Here is a 17,720-nt window from a genome sequence, read left to right as displayed (position 1 = left end):
CTCAGTGGTGGTGGACGGTAACGCTGTGGTGGATGTGAGCAATGCCATGGAGGGAAGGCCAATTCCAAAATCGGTTATTCCCCTAATGGCGCTTGTAGCCACCACAGCAGCCAAATGGGGACTCTGGATGGGTGCGAGGGGCTGGTAAGCTCTCCACCTTCAATTCAACTACCACTGAACTACGTGCAAAATATAGAACAAAGCTTGTGCCAGAAGCCCTGGAGGGACAGGCGTCTATGACGTTACCTGGCCAAACCCCATTTTGCAGTGCCAGGAGACTGAATTCTTACCCTCAGGGTTCCTCCACAAACAGCAATAAGCCACTTCGAGTGGCCATGTGGAATGTTCGAACCATCACTGAAGAGGAAAGGCTGTCACTCCTCTGTCGGGAGCTGGACCGGGAGATGTAGTAATGTGGTACTAGAGGATGTGGAACTGAGTTGACTTGTCGATGACTGGTACCAGCGGTGTCAAGATCAGCCTCTGGAGGAGGCTTGTGAAGGACACTACTGGGCAGTTGGAGGCAGTCGCCCTCCAGTAACAATGGAGGGCAGAGGAGTGACGTTCACAACAACGAGTGGAGCGCCGGGCACAGTAGGGGGCACGGGTGGTGTATTGGCAAGTCATCTCAGTCAGTCAACTCATGGCACCTGTGTCTGTCCCATGACCTCTTGCCAGCGGGCGTTCGACACTTCACATAGCTTTAAAGTGCGCTTAGCCTGGCACAAGGGCCGTAGTGACATCACCGCCACTTTGTGGTGAATGGCGGTTGTTGTTGAAGCGAGTGGGAGTGTGAGTAGGAGTGTGCTTTATGTGTGTGTAGATGTCTGTGGGGAGCGGTAGTGCAGAGGTGAGCGCACTGTGCTACGAACCCAGTGACCTGAGTTCGATTTCCGGTCATCGCCAACATAAGTGACGATTATCTGAACTGGTCCTGGGCCTCCCCCAGGGCAACTAAAATAAGTACCGTGTACAATGTATAAACAATGCCACTAGGGAAACAAAGGTGGCCATGGGTGTTGCAGGCCCCCAACCCCCTTGTGTGCCGTGTCGGTCTGTATCGGTGCTTGTAAACATCACTTGCCCCAAGAGTCAGTTAAAGGTTATACCCGGAGATCTTTGTCTTGTTATGAATATTCTCTGCAATTATATTCCACTTTTAACTTTAGGCTAATTAAATTAACGAGTTTAAATGTGGCACAATGAAAATAGGAAAGTAAATACATTTCATTAAAAAGAATATGTTCTATAATCAAATAACGACCATGATTTTTGTATGGATTGTAAGTAATAAACACATGAATGTAAATGAGAAAATATAAACTGTTTCATATTTGCCACTGGCATAATCATAGCAACAAATGGAAATTAACGAATGGAAATTGTAAAATAATTAAATAAAGAAGGCTTCAAAGTTGGGGAGAAGGTAAAGATGTGCTCAAGAAGAGTTATGTACAACAAACTCGCTAAATATTTGAAGGTAATATTTTGTAAGCACAATGGCAGCCAACGGCGGGAACATGCTCCAGAGGACTTCTAATGCTGAAATGGAGTTATGAAAACATGTTGTGCACAGGGGATTGGTTGATTGGTGCATCACGAGATCGTGACAGATGTTGCCTGCTTGTGAAGGCCTTGGTTCAGCAGTGGATAGATCTTGACTGATGATGATTATCATGTCGCCAGGGAATCGACGTGCGAGCCATTGGACGGATCTTCGTGGGGCTGGTCAAGTGTGGTGCTTGGGGCTGCTTTGATGAGTTCAACCGTCTTGAGGAGACAGTGCTGTCTGCCGTCTCCACGCAGATCCACACCATCCAGGACGCGCTCAAATGCCGTGCGCACAGCTGCACCCTGCTTGGCAGCCAGGTGTTCTGCGTGGCGTGGCTTGATGTGTAGTGTGGTATATGGAATGGTATTTAACTGAGAGTCGTGATTTATGCTGTAATGATGTGAGTTGTTACTTAAGTGGTTTAATGTTTGGTGCAAAAACTTATTTTTTTTTAAAGCATGGAAAGATGCATGTTTGGCAGGTACATAAAGAGACAGAGAAACACTTGGATTAAACAACATACGTGGGTTAAATACATCATTTTAATTGTTAAAAATAGTACATTGCTATAAGGGATGTTGGCCTATGGTTAAATAGAATGATAGTAACAGCCAAGGGAGAGATCTCACCCGAGAGGAAGTCAACTTTCGTCCAGAAATAAAATAATCATAATTGATTATGATTGTAACAAGGCCACAAAAAGCATTAGGAAAATAGCTCATACCTCTAACCACCCCTCCTTTCCCCCAAATTGTCCCTCACAAGGTTGTCTTAGACCACAATTCAGGTATATTCATCACCCTGAACCCAGCCGGAAAGGGCTATGGCGGCAGACAGAAGCTGCCGGACAACTTGAAGCAGCTATTCCGGCCCGTGGCGATGACGCGGCCGGACAACGAGCTCATTGCAGCCGTCATCCTGCACTCGGAGGGGTTCACAGATGCTCATGCACTCGGTGCCAAGCTCTGCGCCATCTTTAGCCTCGCCAAGTAAGAGAGCGATTGTGGGTTTGTGTCAGGGAGCAAGTGTGTTTATGAGTGAGTTATCCGTGGGAGAGTGTGTTGGTGAGAATGGGTGAGTGTGGGTGAGCAAAAATGGGGTGCGGTAGTGTAGCGGTTCGCGCGCTGCACTACGAACCCAGCGACCTGAGTTCGATTTCCGCTCAGGGCCAACACCAGTGACGTTTATCTGAACTGGTCCTGGGCCTCCCCTGGGCCGACTGTGGAGCTTTTAGGTGCTGACCACCCACCCACTCGTGTGCCGTTCTGGCCTTCATAGATGCTCGCTAACAACACTTGCCCCAAAAGTGTTTTAAGGCTAAACAGGGAATTTTTGTCTTTGTGTGGGTGAGCAAAAAAGCACTTGAGAATGTGTGAGTGGCCTAACAATTGTTTGTGTAAGTGTAGGTCCAAAAAGATCTGGACACAATCCCATGAGTGAGCTCCTCCAGCATGTGAGGTTGCTTTGGCTGGGTCATTTAGTCCACAAGTCAAGCCACTGCATGCCCAAACAGTTTCTGTTTGGCCAGATAGAGGAGGACTAAATGGACGTGGCACAGGTTAGAGAAGAGATGTGGTGCGGGAGGGTTTGAAGCTGATTGGAGTCCTTAGTGACTGGTCCGTGTGTTTTGTTTATGTGCCTGCGTTGATCTTATGCAGGGAGCTGCTGAGCCCACAGCAGCATTACGACTGGGGTCTGCGTGCTCTAAAGACAGTGCTCAGGGGCTGTGGCAGTCTCTTGCAATCATCGAGGCAGGAAGGAGCTGACAAGAAAATAGGTTTGTTCACACGTGTCTCTGTATGGCTCCTAATTTTAAATAATGACTTAATACTCGAGAGTAAGTCTACTGGGAGATGGAGTGATTTGATCAGTTCGTGGGTAGGTACCAAATGAAAGACGCAACATAGACAAGGAAGAAAATGGAATAAAAATCAAGCATATGCATGGATTCTGTAATACTCTTCAAAACGTGTTTGTACTTAGAAGTAATTAATTTGTGATAACATGTTTCAATCCACACCAAGAGATGATGTTCCATGTAATGATGTCATCATTAGGAGTGGAGGTGTGTGGGCCTCGGCCGGTAAGGTGCAAACGTTTTAGTGATGGGTTTCGTCTAGTTTTTATAGAGTAAGTACGTAATAGCAAAACAGATGTTTACTATATTTCATATTGGATCATCATTACATGAATTATTGTGCCCCCATGTTTCATGCAGACAGACGGACAGAGGAAATGTATTAACTCTTTCAAGCTTAGTTGAGCAAGTTGTTCTTATCAGCAAATATGTACCTAGGTTATGTGTTACATGTTGTGCAATAATAACAAAAGAAATGCATTTACATACGAGGACATCATTAAAGAGTGTATTCATGAAATATATAGGAGCAGCATCAAAATAACATCACTAGAGTGACATGATATGCTTAACCATAACTTGAAGCTTTGAAAGTAATTTCTTCTCATTCGTAAAACTTAAAAGATGTATTGGACAGCCTTGGACACACAGCCCAGATACGTATCTACAAAAAGAGAGATGGTTGCCTGTGGAGCTTTTAGTTTGTTTAAGGAGCAATTTTCCTGTGCGGAGGTACTGGAGCACCCAGGCTGTGTCTCGTTTCTTCTTGAACCCATGTGTTGAGTCTCCACATCATCTGCGTGCACGGCAGATGAGAGTGGGCTGGTGGTGCGTGCGCTGCGCGTGAACACGCTGTCCAAGCTGGCGTTCGCTGACGTGACGCTGTTCGACGCCCTCGTGCGCGACGTGTTTCCCGGCACGGACCTGGGAGGCGTGGAACATGGGGAGCTGCACGATGCCCTGCTGGAGGCGTGCACGCATGCGGGTCTTGCCGTCGTGGACGCGCAGGCAGGTGGTAGGGGTTCGTGTGCAGTGGTACATTTGGCAGAGTGCTGTTTATTCTAATGGCAATTAGTTATAATGCTATTAATCATTTAGAAAGGTGGTTTCAGACTATTTTTCACGAGGGTCCTGCTTGGCCATTTCCATTTCAAAGCAAGTTGTAACAAAAAAAAGGTTTTATCTTGTATGTCACACCGGGGCTTTAAGCTTCAATAAAATCCCAAAAAACACTTTTATGTCATAATCAAGAATACCACCGTAGGGCACTGTAGTTTATTTCCATTTTACCTCCTCTCCCCTGGTCTGTGTATTTTTCATATTTTACTGGTCTCTGTCTTGGTCTGCTCTTGTTTTCTTTGGTCTCCCTTGGCCTCCGCTGTATTCCATGTGCTCCTTCCCCCTCACCTTCATTCTCTACACTGAATTAAATCTCTGTTTATCTCCATTCATTTCTTCTGATCTCTGTCTTTCCTCAATACCCCTGCTTTCCTCTAACTCTTGTTCCCCGGTCATGGTGCTCCTTGATAACCCTGGTGCTGCATACTTGCAGGTGAGAAAGGCGCTGGAGCTGCACGAGCAGCTGCGCCAGCGCACGGGCGTGGTGGTGGTGGGGCCAAGTGGAGCTGGAAAGTCGACTCTTTGGTCGCTTCTGCGGATGGCGCTTGCTCGCCTGGGCCGAACCGTCGTCCAGCACACGCTCAACCCCAAGGTCTCGCACCACGACCTCCCGCAAAATTGCTGGGGTTTACATTGAGAATGAGGAGATATCTCAAGTTATTCCAAACAGGATTGCCCGTTTTTCAGTCTAGTGAGTTTGAGGAACCTAGCATTTTCCAAAACAGAATTATTGTTTTTTTTTTTAACAGCCACTACTGGAGTGTGCTGTGATGTTGTAAATGGTGGCTGTCATTTTCATGAATACTTAAATGCTGACTTAAATGCCATGTGGTGTCCACCACCCATACATCTGCCAGTATAATTCAATATAGACATGCTGTTACTGCAATATCCAGCGTAGCCATCTCACACATGTTATTACTTGCGCAGACATCCAGCTCAGTTATTATCTAATCACCTTCATTAGTTTTCTTGGGTTTTTTCGGTAAAGTCACGTAGGTAATAAATTTAAATTAGTAAAAGTAAAATAAAAAATAAAATAAAAATCACGACGTTTCGGAGGCAACACAAGCCTCCGTCTTCAGGTGGAACCGTCACAGCACACTCGCTGTACTATTTTTATGTTACTTTTATTAATTTAATTTTTTTACCTACGTGACTTTACCGAAAAAACCCAAGAATATGAATCCTTGCAGTCACGAAAGCTTCAAAACCACCTTCATTAGTTGTTGTAAGTGTGAGATAGCCCTGCTGCCCCCTTTGCCGGGGCTCACTGAGTGTTGCGCTGTGAGTCTGACTGTGACCTTGGCGTGATCCCAGGCGCTGCCACGTGCCCAGCTGCTGGGACACCTTGATATGGACACGCGCGAGTGGACGGATGGCGTCCTCACAGCCAGTGCCCGTGCTGTTGTGCGGCAGCCACAGGGTCAGAGACGGAGTGTACCTGTTTGTGTGTGCATGTGTCCGTATGTATGTCACAAGATCTGGTAACATTCCCATCAGTGAGCTCCTTTGGTGGGCAAGGCTGCGTTGGCTGGGCCATGTAGCCCGCATGCCCAGCCACCACATGCTCAAGCAGCTTCTGTTGGGCCGGATAGAGGGGGCACGCCCTGGGCTGGTAAAGAGATGGACTAATGTGGTTCAGAAGGATGTGGAGCTGAGTGGACTTGCCGACGACTGGTATCTGCAGTGTCACGTGGTCTTAAAGTGCACGTCACTGTTGTTGTATGTGTGTGTATATGATTGAGCATGTGGCTGCAGGGCTACATGTGTACATGCGCGCGCATGTATGTGCGTGAATTAGTCAAGTATTGAATTGCCTCCGGTACTATTTAATCAATTGTCACAATTTGGAGTTATGATTTGATAAAAAAAAAATTTATATTGTTTTGCATGTAGTGTCTCTAGTGGCTGGAGGATATCATGCACCCATTTATGTACTAGATTTAATCAGATTTTGGAAGCTAAGCAGATTTGAGCCTGGGACGTGCTTGAATAGGTGACCACTATGCATGCCAGGTTGTTATATGTGGCTGCAGGACTACACTTCGTTGCGTGTACAGAGGGTAGTGCAGCAAAATCCCATTGATGGAGTGTGCTTCTCTACTACCATGCCTTTGCTCCCCATTTTCATCAACTTGGACTGAAGTATGGTCGAATAACACCCCATGACCCACGTGGTTTTTGGGAAGTCCTCATCTAGTGGATTTACAAAAGGGCAATACATATAAATAACTTGAAAATAACAAGCTCTTTTATTCTAGCCACAGTACCCACTCGTGTGATGTTCCAGCCTCAGTAGGTGCTTACTAACAGCCCTTGCCTCCCCATTCTGTATGGCGAGAGAGGAAATATGTGCCTGTGTGGGTGTGTCACAGATGTGCAATCATGGGTGGTGTGTGACGGCGACGTGGATCCCGAGTGGATTGAGTCCCTGAACTCTGTGCTTGATGACAACCGCCTGCTCACGATGCCCAGCGGCGAGCGCATCCAGTTTGGTCCCAACGTCAACTTCATCTTTGAGACACATGACCTGAGCAGTGCCTCTCCCGCAACTGTCTCCCGTATGGGCATGATCTTCCTCAGGTGCGGCACCAACATATGGGATTTTTTTGTATTGATGAGGGAGTTCATAGGAAACATATTGCTGTACCTGGGAAATATTATCTCTGTCCGTTTAAAGACACCTTACATGTTTTCACGGAAGCTTAAAAACCCTCAGACCAATTGCTATGAAACATACCACACAGCCTACCTTTGCCACAATCGAATGTTTTTAGGTGTGATTAACTGCAACAATTTTAATAAGGAGCTTTAATTTGAGCAAATGTGACATAATGCATACCAATGCAATTACTGCATGTGTTACAATTTGTGTACGTGGGCATAAGATGTGTGTGCATGACATGCACATGTTTCTCTGTGGACATTTCTTTGTGCAGTTGAATTCCATAAGAAAATGAAGGTTTCATTCGTGGACTGATTTTAAAGCTTGTTCACAATTGAGAGTTGCATATGTAATCGTTGTACATGGCTCTTTGTGGTTGTGTCCCTATGTACGTCGCTGTCCATGCGGCTGTGTTGTTGTAGTGATGAGGATACAGATGTGCGTGCGCTAGTTGGTTCCTGGCTGAGCCGGCAGGATGAGGCAGTGCGCGATGACCTGGGGGAGTTGATCAATGAGCACTTTTACCGCGCCCTCTCCTGGGTCACCAAGCAGGTGTGCCACTCACGTACACTCACACTCTCCCATCCCCACACATGCTCCCACACACTCACTCGCACACTAGCTCGGCGCACCTTTACCATGCCCTCTCTTGGGTCACCAAGCAGGTGTGACACTCGCATATATACTCACACTCACTTACATTCACATATTCACATTCATACACTCACTCACTTGCACACTAACTCAGTACACAGCAAAATGCTCACTGTAACTGACTTTTGAACTCCATCGATCACTCTCACGTTCGCTCACTCATTTGGTTACTGTTGCATTTGCTCATTCTCACTCACTATCACACTGACTCACTTGATCACTCGATCACTCATATTCTGTCGCTCACTATCTCTCACAACTGATGACTCACAACATTACTCACTTGCTCACTTGCTTACTGTCACATTTGCTTATCTTACACTTGCTCATATGCGCACACTCATTCACTTGGACAGCTATACATATACACAGTGCCTTGCTTGCTCATGCAGATTAAATGATTAGTAGCCGCTTGCCACGCACACATAGTAGTCAATTGCTCGCTGATCGTCACTTGCACAAGTACAGCAGATCACTCACACTAACTTACGCAAACACACACATACATCCAAAAACACACACTAAGTCACTCACTAGCACACCCACACGCAGGCTCGCTCGTCTGGTTGCACACAATCTCTCACTTGTGCAAGTGCAGTCACTCACTCTGACACACGTTTGCCTGTGTGTACCCATGCATGCAGAGTGAGCAGGTGGTGCCGTGCTCGCTAGTGGGAGTGGTGATGAGTGGGCTGTCCCACCTGCACAGCTTTTCTCACCGAACCCACTTTGCCGTAGGACTCGTCCGTGGTCTAGGCGCAAACCTCCCTCCCCGGACACGACTTGACTTTGCTAAAGAGGTGGGCGCGAGGCATATCTAACCCCATGTCTCCCTTCCCCTGTAATCTATTCTATTTCTGCTGCAGCTGCTAGAAGTTCCACATGTGCTGTGATTAAAGCGCATGAATTACTGTGGGAAGATTGCAAAAATCCTGATTGAAGGTCATGCACTTCTGTAATTGGTTTATGTGGGACGTGACCTGAGTTTGTTTCCTGGCCCATGGCTAACGTCACTGGAAAGTGGTGTCTGAACTTTTTTTTTGGTCTTTCCCAAGGTCGACTCAGCTTTAAATGAGTCTGGAATATGTATATATCGGCATCGGTGAGTCATATGGGATTGTTTTTGTGACCTATTCTTCAAGCATAGAGACACATTGGCAAAGAGAGGTATTAAAAAATCTATATATATTTGTTGTCTCTGTGCTGAGGAAGGACCATGGCCTGAAATGTCATTCTGTTATTTATTTTTCTGTAATGGGGCAGTGTTAATGATGAATGCGTTAAGCACTTTTTAGTGACACAAATGGGTGTGTGTGCGTGTCGTTTTGTGTTTGTGTCTCCATGCGAGCAGGTGTTTGGCTGGGTTGGTGAGTCCCTCCCGGATCCTCGTCGTCCCCTCGATGTGTTCGTTTCATCGCTGGCGTCTTCAGAGCCCCCACGGCTCTGCTGCTATGACTCCGACACTGCTTCCGCTGTCGCCAACGCCACAGCTACTGCCACCGATGCGGAGGAGGCATGGGGGCCTCCGCCTGTCGTGCTGACGGCGCACGCGCGACGTGCCCTCGACACTTTCGGGCCCTGGCTCGACGAGCGTCACCCACAGCCGTTCCTGCTCGTTGGGCCCGAGGGCTGCGGCAAGAGGTGAAGGGGCACGCTGAGAGGCCGGTGGGGGCAGCGAGAGTCACAGTGGTGGTGAAGGTGGCGGTGGTGATGAGGCTAGTGGGGGGAGTGTAAGTCGTGATGGTGTGGGTGGTGAGTGTGGTGAAGGTGAGAGTGATGGTGTTGAGTGTGAAGGTGTGGGTGATGAGGGGTGGTTGTAGTGTATGTTGATGTGGGTGAGGATGGTAATGGTGAAGATGATAGTTGGGAGATCGAGAGTAGTCTTGCCTTTATTCAAATCAGGTCATATTTTAATGTAATTCAAAGGTAGAATAAAATAAAATACATGACATGTTTTATACTTAGTAAAAATTGTGATTGTATACAATTTGATATGTATCATAGAAAGAATAGCTTATTAAAAATTGGAGTGGAAGAGATTATCGACATAATGCAGATCAGATGCAACATTGTTCCATGTGTGAGGAGCAGTATGTGTTTTGCTGATCTCGTTCTGTTTCAATTAAAATATTTCAGTTAGGTCGTTTCCAAGAATGTGTTGCTTGGTGACATCACGGTTTAAAAAAGTTGTCATTTTAAACTATTTTCTAAATGTTTTATATTTGCCACTGGAAGGCGCCAGTGAGCATGATGTCATGACAACGTCTTCAGATTTTGAGTGCTGTAAGGAGCAAAGTTGAGACGAACAATTAATTAAATGTTTTATCTGTGCATATAAAATTGACTTGTGGCCCAGAGCTTCATGCCCTGTGCTTAGAATCCACCAACTTAGGTTAGGTTCAGTTAGGACCTTTATTTAAAGTAAGAGCCGATTGAGTCCACAAGTTTTTTGTTTTCCACCATAGGAATCATCATCAGAACTCCGTAAGTCATTTTGGCCTTAAATTAACACCTGAACCTTATGGTGGGACCCCGGGGTCCCGAATAACGGAAGTCAAAATCGTAATTAATTTATTTATTTTTGCCGACTCCGTCCCACCGCGCACATCAATGCCGCGACCCACCTGGCGCGAATCATTCACGACTTAAGTCCTTTATTTGTCATCACGGGATGCATAATACAGTGAAACTGCTCTCTTATCTTCATTATTATTTGTGACCTAACAATGTCTGCAGCCATGATCAATCGATGACAATTCTATTACCTGCAGATATTTAACAGATGAGATGCGTTGCACCATTAATTCCTCCTGTTTGATAATGCTTCTCTTGTCTGTATGCATCTGTGCAGATAGGTTTTTTTTTTGCGGTTAAGCCATAGTCCCCACATACCGCTCGTATCAATGCGGATAAGAGGAGCGGCGACCCACTGCTCTGTAGAGTAACATTGGTATAAACGCTTGTTACAATATGAACAGCGCATTGAAAACGCATACTATTCTCTGTACTGTTTACATAGTGTGTTCACAAATCTACACTGAGAAACACAATGATTGACAGAGGGGTGTAAATATTTTTTTCGATAGTGTATTTAAATATAGGTACTGCTGGTAAGTAGTTTATAGTTTTAAAGGAATAGTTTAACAAGACAACACTTGCCACCATCCTTCAAACCCATTGGTGAAAAAGAGCAAAGTTTTTGTTTACATTATAGTATCATGTTTACGCGAGAGCCGGGGGCTCATGGGACCCCAGGGTCCCGCCATAAGGTTCACCTGATGCAGTGTATAAACATAATCACCAGGGAGGCAAAGGTAGCCAGGAATTATTCTGGCCACACTACTTCCTCTTGTACTATTTTGGCTTAAATAAATGATCTTCACAAACAGCACCTACCCCACAGTCTGTATGGCTACATTTGAGATCTTTCTGTGTGTGTATGTGAGAGCAGCACACTGCTCCGGCAGGCATTCTCGCGGCTGCGCTCGGTGCGTGTGGCCACGGTTCACTGCAGCGCGCAGACAGCGCCGCACCATGTGCTGCAGACATTGGCGCAGGCCTGTGCCCTGGTCAGCAGCGGCTCTGGCCGGGCCCTTCGGCCGCGCGACTGTGAGCGCCTCGTACTGCACCTCAAGGATGTCAACCTTCCACGGCCCGACAAGTGGGGCACTAGTCAGCTGTCGGCCTTCCTGCAGCAGGTGAGACACGGAGTGAATGTGGAGAGGAAGACAAAGAGGGAGAGGAGAATATATATAGAGATAATTAGATAAGTGGGGCACCAGCGTGTCACTTCCCTTCATCGGTGGAAGGTGAAGGCCAAAATAGAGGAATATAGATACTCTAAGGGGTATATGACAGCCTTCTTGCAACAGGCAAAACAACAGGGGGTGGGAGATAGAAGAAGTGAGAGAAAGCTGGGGAAAAGACCAGGGTTCCTATAGTGTGATTGTGAGGAACTATGGTTTAGATTATCCAATAAAACGAAATCTCCATGTGTTTGTAACCTCTTTAATAGTCCTTTGGCCAGAGCAGAAATTGGTACCACCTAAGAAAGCAAAACCTAAGAAGCACCAATTTATTTACATGGCTGATAATAGTGAATTATTTGATGATCCACTCAATTTCAAGTGGTTATCATATAATTCACATTCATTGATCACGTAAAGAAATTGGAACCATTAAAACTATGCCACCTCAGGTAGTACCAGCAAATGAAATATCTGGTGTGGGCTCATAGGATATCACATTGTGTGTGTCGTGATGGTTCTGGATGCAGGTGTTGACGTACCGTGGGTTCTATGACGAGGCACTGGAGTGGGTGGGATTGGAGGGGGTGCAGGTGGTGGCATCCATGACGGCTGGGGGCTCCTCTGGGCGCCACCCACTCTCCCCGCGCCTCTCGTCCATCCTGCGCATAGCATGCATTGAGTGGGTGCTCACACACACACATGTTCGCCCAGCTTCAATCGTTGTCTTGTTAACATGAAGTTAATGGAGACATGACCTGCAGTATATCCGAATCCGTGGTATAATGAGCCGCGTTATATTGGGCTTTTACTCTATATGAGTGTGTTTATCTGTGTGAATGTGTGTATATACGAGTGCGTGTATAAATATTGCCACAAGGGAGACAAAGGTGGTCAGGCATGGTGCTATCACACTTCCTCGTGTGCCGTACCAGCCTTCATACGTGCTCGGTAACAGCACACAACTTTGTCAGGGCTATATGGGGGATCTTTTTCATAGTTGTATGAGTGTATATGTATTAGTGTATGTGCGCTCTGTGGTCCAGCTATCCGGAGGCGGAGGAGCTGCAGGCTGTGTGCTGCGCATATCTGGGCTCAGTGCTGCACGCCGTCGCCCCCGCGCACCCGTTATGGTTGGCCACGGCTTCCGTGAAGAAACTCGCAGGCTCCATGCTCACCCTGTACCAGCAGGTGCTGCCGGCACCTAGCTTGCGCAACAAGCACTGCACACACACACTCCTGACATTCAACCAGCCATACATCTTACCAACAAAGCTTCCGTTTTTTCATTTAATAATCCATCCCACCAATAATGATCAAATCACCCATTCACCTGACTTACAAGCTGTTCATAAATACATCAGACTAACAAGCCATCTATCCATCCATCCATTTAACCATCGATCCAATCAACAATCCATCACCCACACATATCACCAACAATTCATCCATCCATGTCCTTCCATTTATCCTATTATCCATCATCCATCCATCAATCAATTTCCCCATCTATCCATCAGTTTAACCATCCATCTATCAAGTCATCTATCCACCAACCTCTATACTCCTGTCCATCGTAATATCAATCCATTATATTATCTATCTATTCATCCATTATTACATCCCTTACATCCATTTGTATTTGCATACGTTTCTTGTTTATGTTTGAATGTGGATGTATGTATTTGTCTGTGCATGTGTTTTATATGTGATAAAGTGTGTTATTTCTTGTTCCAGGTTCGGGCCAAATTCACTCCTGATGACCACAACCATTACCTCTTCACTCCCCGCAACTTGACCCAGTGGGCACTGGGTCTATTGCGATATGACCCCTCCTCGGGTGAGCAAGACAATACTTTCGTCCACGCACGCAGACACATGAATGCACCAAATACTGCATCTGTTTCGTTCTGTCCCATCTCTGCTCTAATTCTCATCCGTAATGTCTCACATTTGGCCCATTCACACTAAGGCTAAAATTAAGCATCAAATTAGCATGGATCAAAAATAGTCGATTTTTATGACATGCACAACTTAATGTGTGTCGGAATGATTTCAATGGATGAATGAGTGCATGCCTGTTGTTGACTGTGCGGGTATTGTTGGTGGTGGGGGGCAGGGGATCGTGCAAGCTCATCTGCAGACGCTGTGCTGGAGGTCTGGGCGTATGAGTCATGCCGTGAGTTCCGCGATCGCCTGGTCGGCAGTCGTGCAAGGGACACTTTTGACGCTGCCCTGGCCTCTGTGCTGCACTCTGACTGGGGCTCCAACCCACTACCTCAGCTTGCAGGTGCACAGCAACTGTGTGTGAGGACGCATGCACGTGTACGTCTATCTGTGTGTATACGTGTACACATTGTGAAGAGTGGTGTCACAGTATTAGTGCGCTGTGCTCTGACCCCTGGTACCCGGGTTTGAATCGTGGCCACTGTTAATATCAATGTCAAGTGTTATCTGATCAGCACAGCGGTGGCGAGATGTTAACTACCTCCATTGGTACACATGAGGTCGTGGGTTCAATCCCGACCCTAACACCTATATATTTGGAGTTTGCATGTTCTCCCCATGGTCACGTGGATATTTCTCTGGGTCCTCCAGTTTTTGAAAAAGAGCTGTATAGCTCAGTGGGCCTTATTTGGTAAAGTAAAAATAGTTTAATTCTAAATTTGAAGTTTTCGTGACTGCAAGGATGAGGGGACATTTTTTTGTGTTACTCTTTGGTTTTTTCGATAAAGTCACGTAGGTGAACAGATAGAATGAATTCTTAATTCAAAGAGTAAAAATAGTTTATTATAGTTTAGTTTAGTGATCGTTTCTGAGGCCCCTCGTAGATTGGCTCAGCCTTATATGAGTGCCTAGTGCACTGTGTAAACATCATCAGTTTAAAGATAAAGGTCACCAGGAGTGGTATTTGCCAAACCACCCACTCGTGCACTGTGCTGGGCTTAATAGGTACTTCGTGCTTGCTCAAACCGCCAATGTTAAGCTATATGGGGCTCTCCTTAGCTGCCCTAAGGCTCGTTAGGGCAAGTCCCTGGTTGCTGTGGTGTTGATGTCTCTTCTCTCCCATATATCGGTGCTTTGACCTCCTTCCACCCTCCTTTTTTTTCCTAAGGTTTTTTTTCTGTTTGCATAAAGAATCTTGATATTAGATTGCAATTTGACAGTACAGAAATCCCTCGCCCACCACGGGGGTCAGGTTCCTGGAAAAGTCCATTCTAGGCAAATCCGCAGTTGGTAAAATACAGAGCCTATGGGAAATAAGGGGTTAGGGGAACCACTTCTGTGGTCAGACTCGTCATAGTATAACTAAGTTTCCAATTTCTTCACTAAATATGAATAAAATACAGTATATTACTCAACAACATAATAAAGCATAAATAAACATGACATTAACTTTCATACCTTGAAAATTGAGAGTTCCAAAATTACCAAGATGACGATGTCAGTGATAATAACGATGACAATGAGATGATGGGGGGAAGGGGTGGTTAGAAGCAGGAGGGGCTCAGCTCACCCACCCCTTCTTCCTACGGGTCATCAATGACAGATGAGTGGACAGACAAGGAGGCAGGTGGGAAGACAGGCACAGAGACAGGCACAGACGAGGAGACAGGCACAGTGGCACTACTGCCTAGATCTTTGGTGCTTGTGACTGGATCGGTGGTGCTGGTGACTGGACCGGCGGTGCTGGTTCTTTTCTTAAAAAAAATAGGATGGATAGCAAAACAGAAGAAAAATATCCAGTTGCGATGTGATGCGGTCTATGTGCTGCGAGAATCACAATAAAACAGAGAGACAGCTGATAAACTACGCAGCGCCACAGGTGGCACAGTAGTGTGGAGGAGAACCGTTGCCCAGCAAAATATGTAAATGCGTGTTACAGACCCGCACTTACCCTTGGATACTCAAATTTTGCAGGCTGTGGTTGGTAAATTTGTATACAGATATTAAACCGTGTATACATGAATTCCGCAGTTGGTAAGGGATCGCTGTATATACAATTGTATATACGGGAGACCCTTAAATATTGTGGGTGTATCAATCGCACCTCAACCTTTGCCATGCAAGCATTCTGCGGATAAAGACAAAGAGCCCCCATATAGGCTATTTACAGACTGTTGGGGCAAGTGCTATTAGCGAGCACCTATGAAGGTCGGCAGGGGTGAGTGACCAGCACCATGCTCAGCCGCCTTTGTCTTCCCAAAGGCGATGTTTACGCATCGTGCCAGGTACTCATTTGAAGCTAAGTCAACCTCGGGGAGGTCCAGGACCGAATCAGATAATCGTCACTGGTGTTGGACATGAGCTGGAATCGAACTCGGGTAACCAGGTTTGTAGCGCAGCATGCTAACCGTTACAATAATGCGATCAAAAACACACTTACCTGCTTTGGATCATCATCGGTAAGTATAGTATTTATTCAGAATTTATCATACTATTTATTATCTAGGAATGTTTATTGTATAGGGTTTTACATGTTTATTATTATTTAGTTTATATATACAGTACAGTACGTATGTCGATTGTGATGCGTATATTTTTGTTTGCTATGTATCTAACCCCATCATTTAGGTACGGCTTAAGTATTGAATATCACAGTTTTGGCTTTTGCGCCACTTTTCAAGAACGTAACCCCCACGATATTCGAGAGTCTCCTGTACAATAAAATTCTAATTTGTTCTATGGTTATGTGGGGGATCTTACACAACAATTGGACCATTGAACAATAGATTGGACAATGCATCGTGCAGCTTGTGGTTTATTATTTAGTGTAACCTCGTACATTTAGATTTTAGTCTTGGCTCTTCCCCACACCTCCGATTAGCATGGTTGGTTATGTACATTGCGAAATAATTTCAATGTAGTAATTAGCACGATCCCTAGTTTAGACAAATAGGCTGATAATATAAACTGGTCTGAATACAGGTATTCCCCAATTTACAAACGCACATGCACAAGTGTCTGCCTGTTTGGGGAGCGGTAGTAAAACAGTTAGCATGCTGCGCTACTAACCCGGCGACCCGAGTTCGATTTCTGCTCACAACCAACACCAGTGACGATTATCTGAATGGGTCCTGGACCTCCCCTAGGTGACGCAGCCTAAAATGAGTACTTGGAACGGTGTAAACATCACCACTGGGTAGTCAAAGGTGGCCCGGCGTGGTGCTGGCCACCTACCCCCTTGTGTTTGTTGTGGCCTGCATCGGCGCTTCTCAGGAACAGCACTTGCCTCAACAGTGTGTTCAGCCTATATGGGGGATCGTCGTCGTTGTTGTTGTTGTGAGTGTGTGTGCGTGCGTGCGCGCGCGTGTGAAATTGTGGGGACTCATTACAACTCCCCTTTCTATAAATAATCTGGCATCAGGTAAGTGAAAATAATCCAGATTTTTATTTATTTATGTTACTTTATTTTAATATACGATATTTATTACAGTATCATTTGCAGATGTACAACATTTCTTCTTATTTATGAGTTAAACAATGCTTTCCTGTTTTGTTGAACCATAACACAGAATTATAACACTCCATTTAAATAAGTCAAATTTAGTATTCTGACTTACGAACCGTTCGACTTATGAACGGGACTCGGGAACGAAACCCATTTGTAAGTTGGACACTGCCCGTATGCTATAATAACAAAAAATCTACGTTTTGGGAAATGGCCATTCTTCACAGCACATAGAGAGGACAGCGAGGTAGGGACTATATGAGACCGAATATGCTAAGGTTCACTGCTTAAAATGAATAATTTGTGTAATACAACATGTTGGAGGCTAAACTTGCTGATCAAGCATTTCCCTGGATGTGTCACTACTATATGGGTTCTGCCAGCCTTAATTGGTGCATGCTAACACCTCTGCTTCTGTGTGTGTGGGTGTTCTCAGACGCATACTACGTGACGTGGGGCGCACACCACATGTCTGTGAGTGCTCCAGGGCAGCCGCTGCCGCAGCACGGCAAACCGCTGGGACGGCTGTCATCTTCTGACCTGAAGAGCGTTATCAAGAAGGCATGTACACAACGACAAAGATCCCCCGTATAGCCTTAACAGACTGTAGGGGCAAGTGCTGTTAGCGGGCACTTGCCCCTACACCGGCACGGCACACTAGGGGGTGGGTG

At 45.9% G+C, this 17,720-nt stretch overlaps 1 protein-coding gene across 1 annotated transcript in view; it reads left to right on the top strand.

Annotated features, from left to right (window-relative positions):
• The window catches only part of DYNC2H1 (dynein cytoplasmic 2 heavy chain 1), a 186,277-nt gene that overhangs the window by 49,833 nt on the left and 118,724 nt on the right, over positions 1 to 17,720 (top strand). Inside the window, exons 37-52 of the mRNA XM_078594604.1 lie at positions 1,687 to 1,869; positions 2,318 to 2,541; positions 3,211 to 3,329; positions 4,222 to 4,418; positions 4,963 to 5,121; positions 5,850 to 5,955; positions 6,908 to 7,115; positions 7,620 to 7,749; positions 8,496 to 8,651; positions 9,203 to 9,492; positions 11,303 to 11,549; positions 12,128 to 12,279; positions 12,644 to 12,788; positions 13,335 to 13,437; positions 13,717 to 13,887; positions 17,486 to 17,610. Coding sequence (XP_078450730.1) covers positions 1,687 to 1,869; positions 2,318 to 2,541; positions 3,211 to 3,329; positions 4,222 to 4,418; positions 4,963 to 5,121; positions 5,850 to 5,955; positions 6,908 to 7,115; positions 7,620 to 7,749; positions 8,496 to 8,651; positions 9,203 to 9,492; positions 11,303 to 11,549; positions 12,128 to 12,279; positions 12,644 to 12,788; positions 13,335 to 13,437; positions 13,717 to 13,887; positions 17,486 to 17,610 — 2,715 coding nt within the window. The remainder of the gene's footprint in view (positions 1 to 1,686; positions 1,870 to 2,317; positions 2,542 to 3,210; positions 3,330 to 4,221; positions 4,419 to 4,962; positions 5,122 to 5,849; positions 5,956 to 6,907; positions 7,116 to 7,619; positions 7,750 to 8,495; positions 8,652 to 9,202; positions 9,493 to 11,302; positions 11,550 to 12,127; positions 12,280 to 12,643; positions 12,789 to 13,334; positions 13,438 to 13,716; positions 13,888 to 17,485; positions 17,611 to 17,720) is intronic.

Source organism: Lampetra planeri, chromosome 5 (assembly GCF_965212315.1).
Source record: "Lampetra planeri chromosome 5, kcLamPlan1.2.h2, whole genome shotgun sequence".
NCBI classification, from domain to species: Eukaryota; Metazoa; Chordata; class Hyperoartia; order Petromyzontiformes; family Petromyzontidae; genus Lampetra; species Lampetra planeri.
This window is presented reverse-complemented; position numbering and strand designations above follow the sequence as displayed.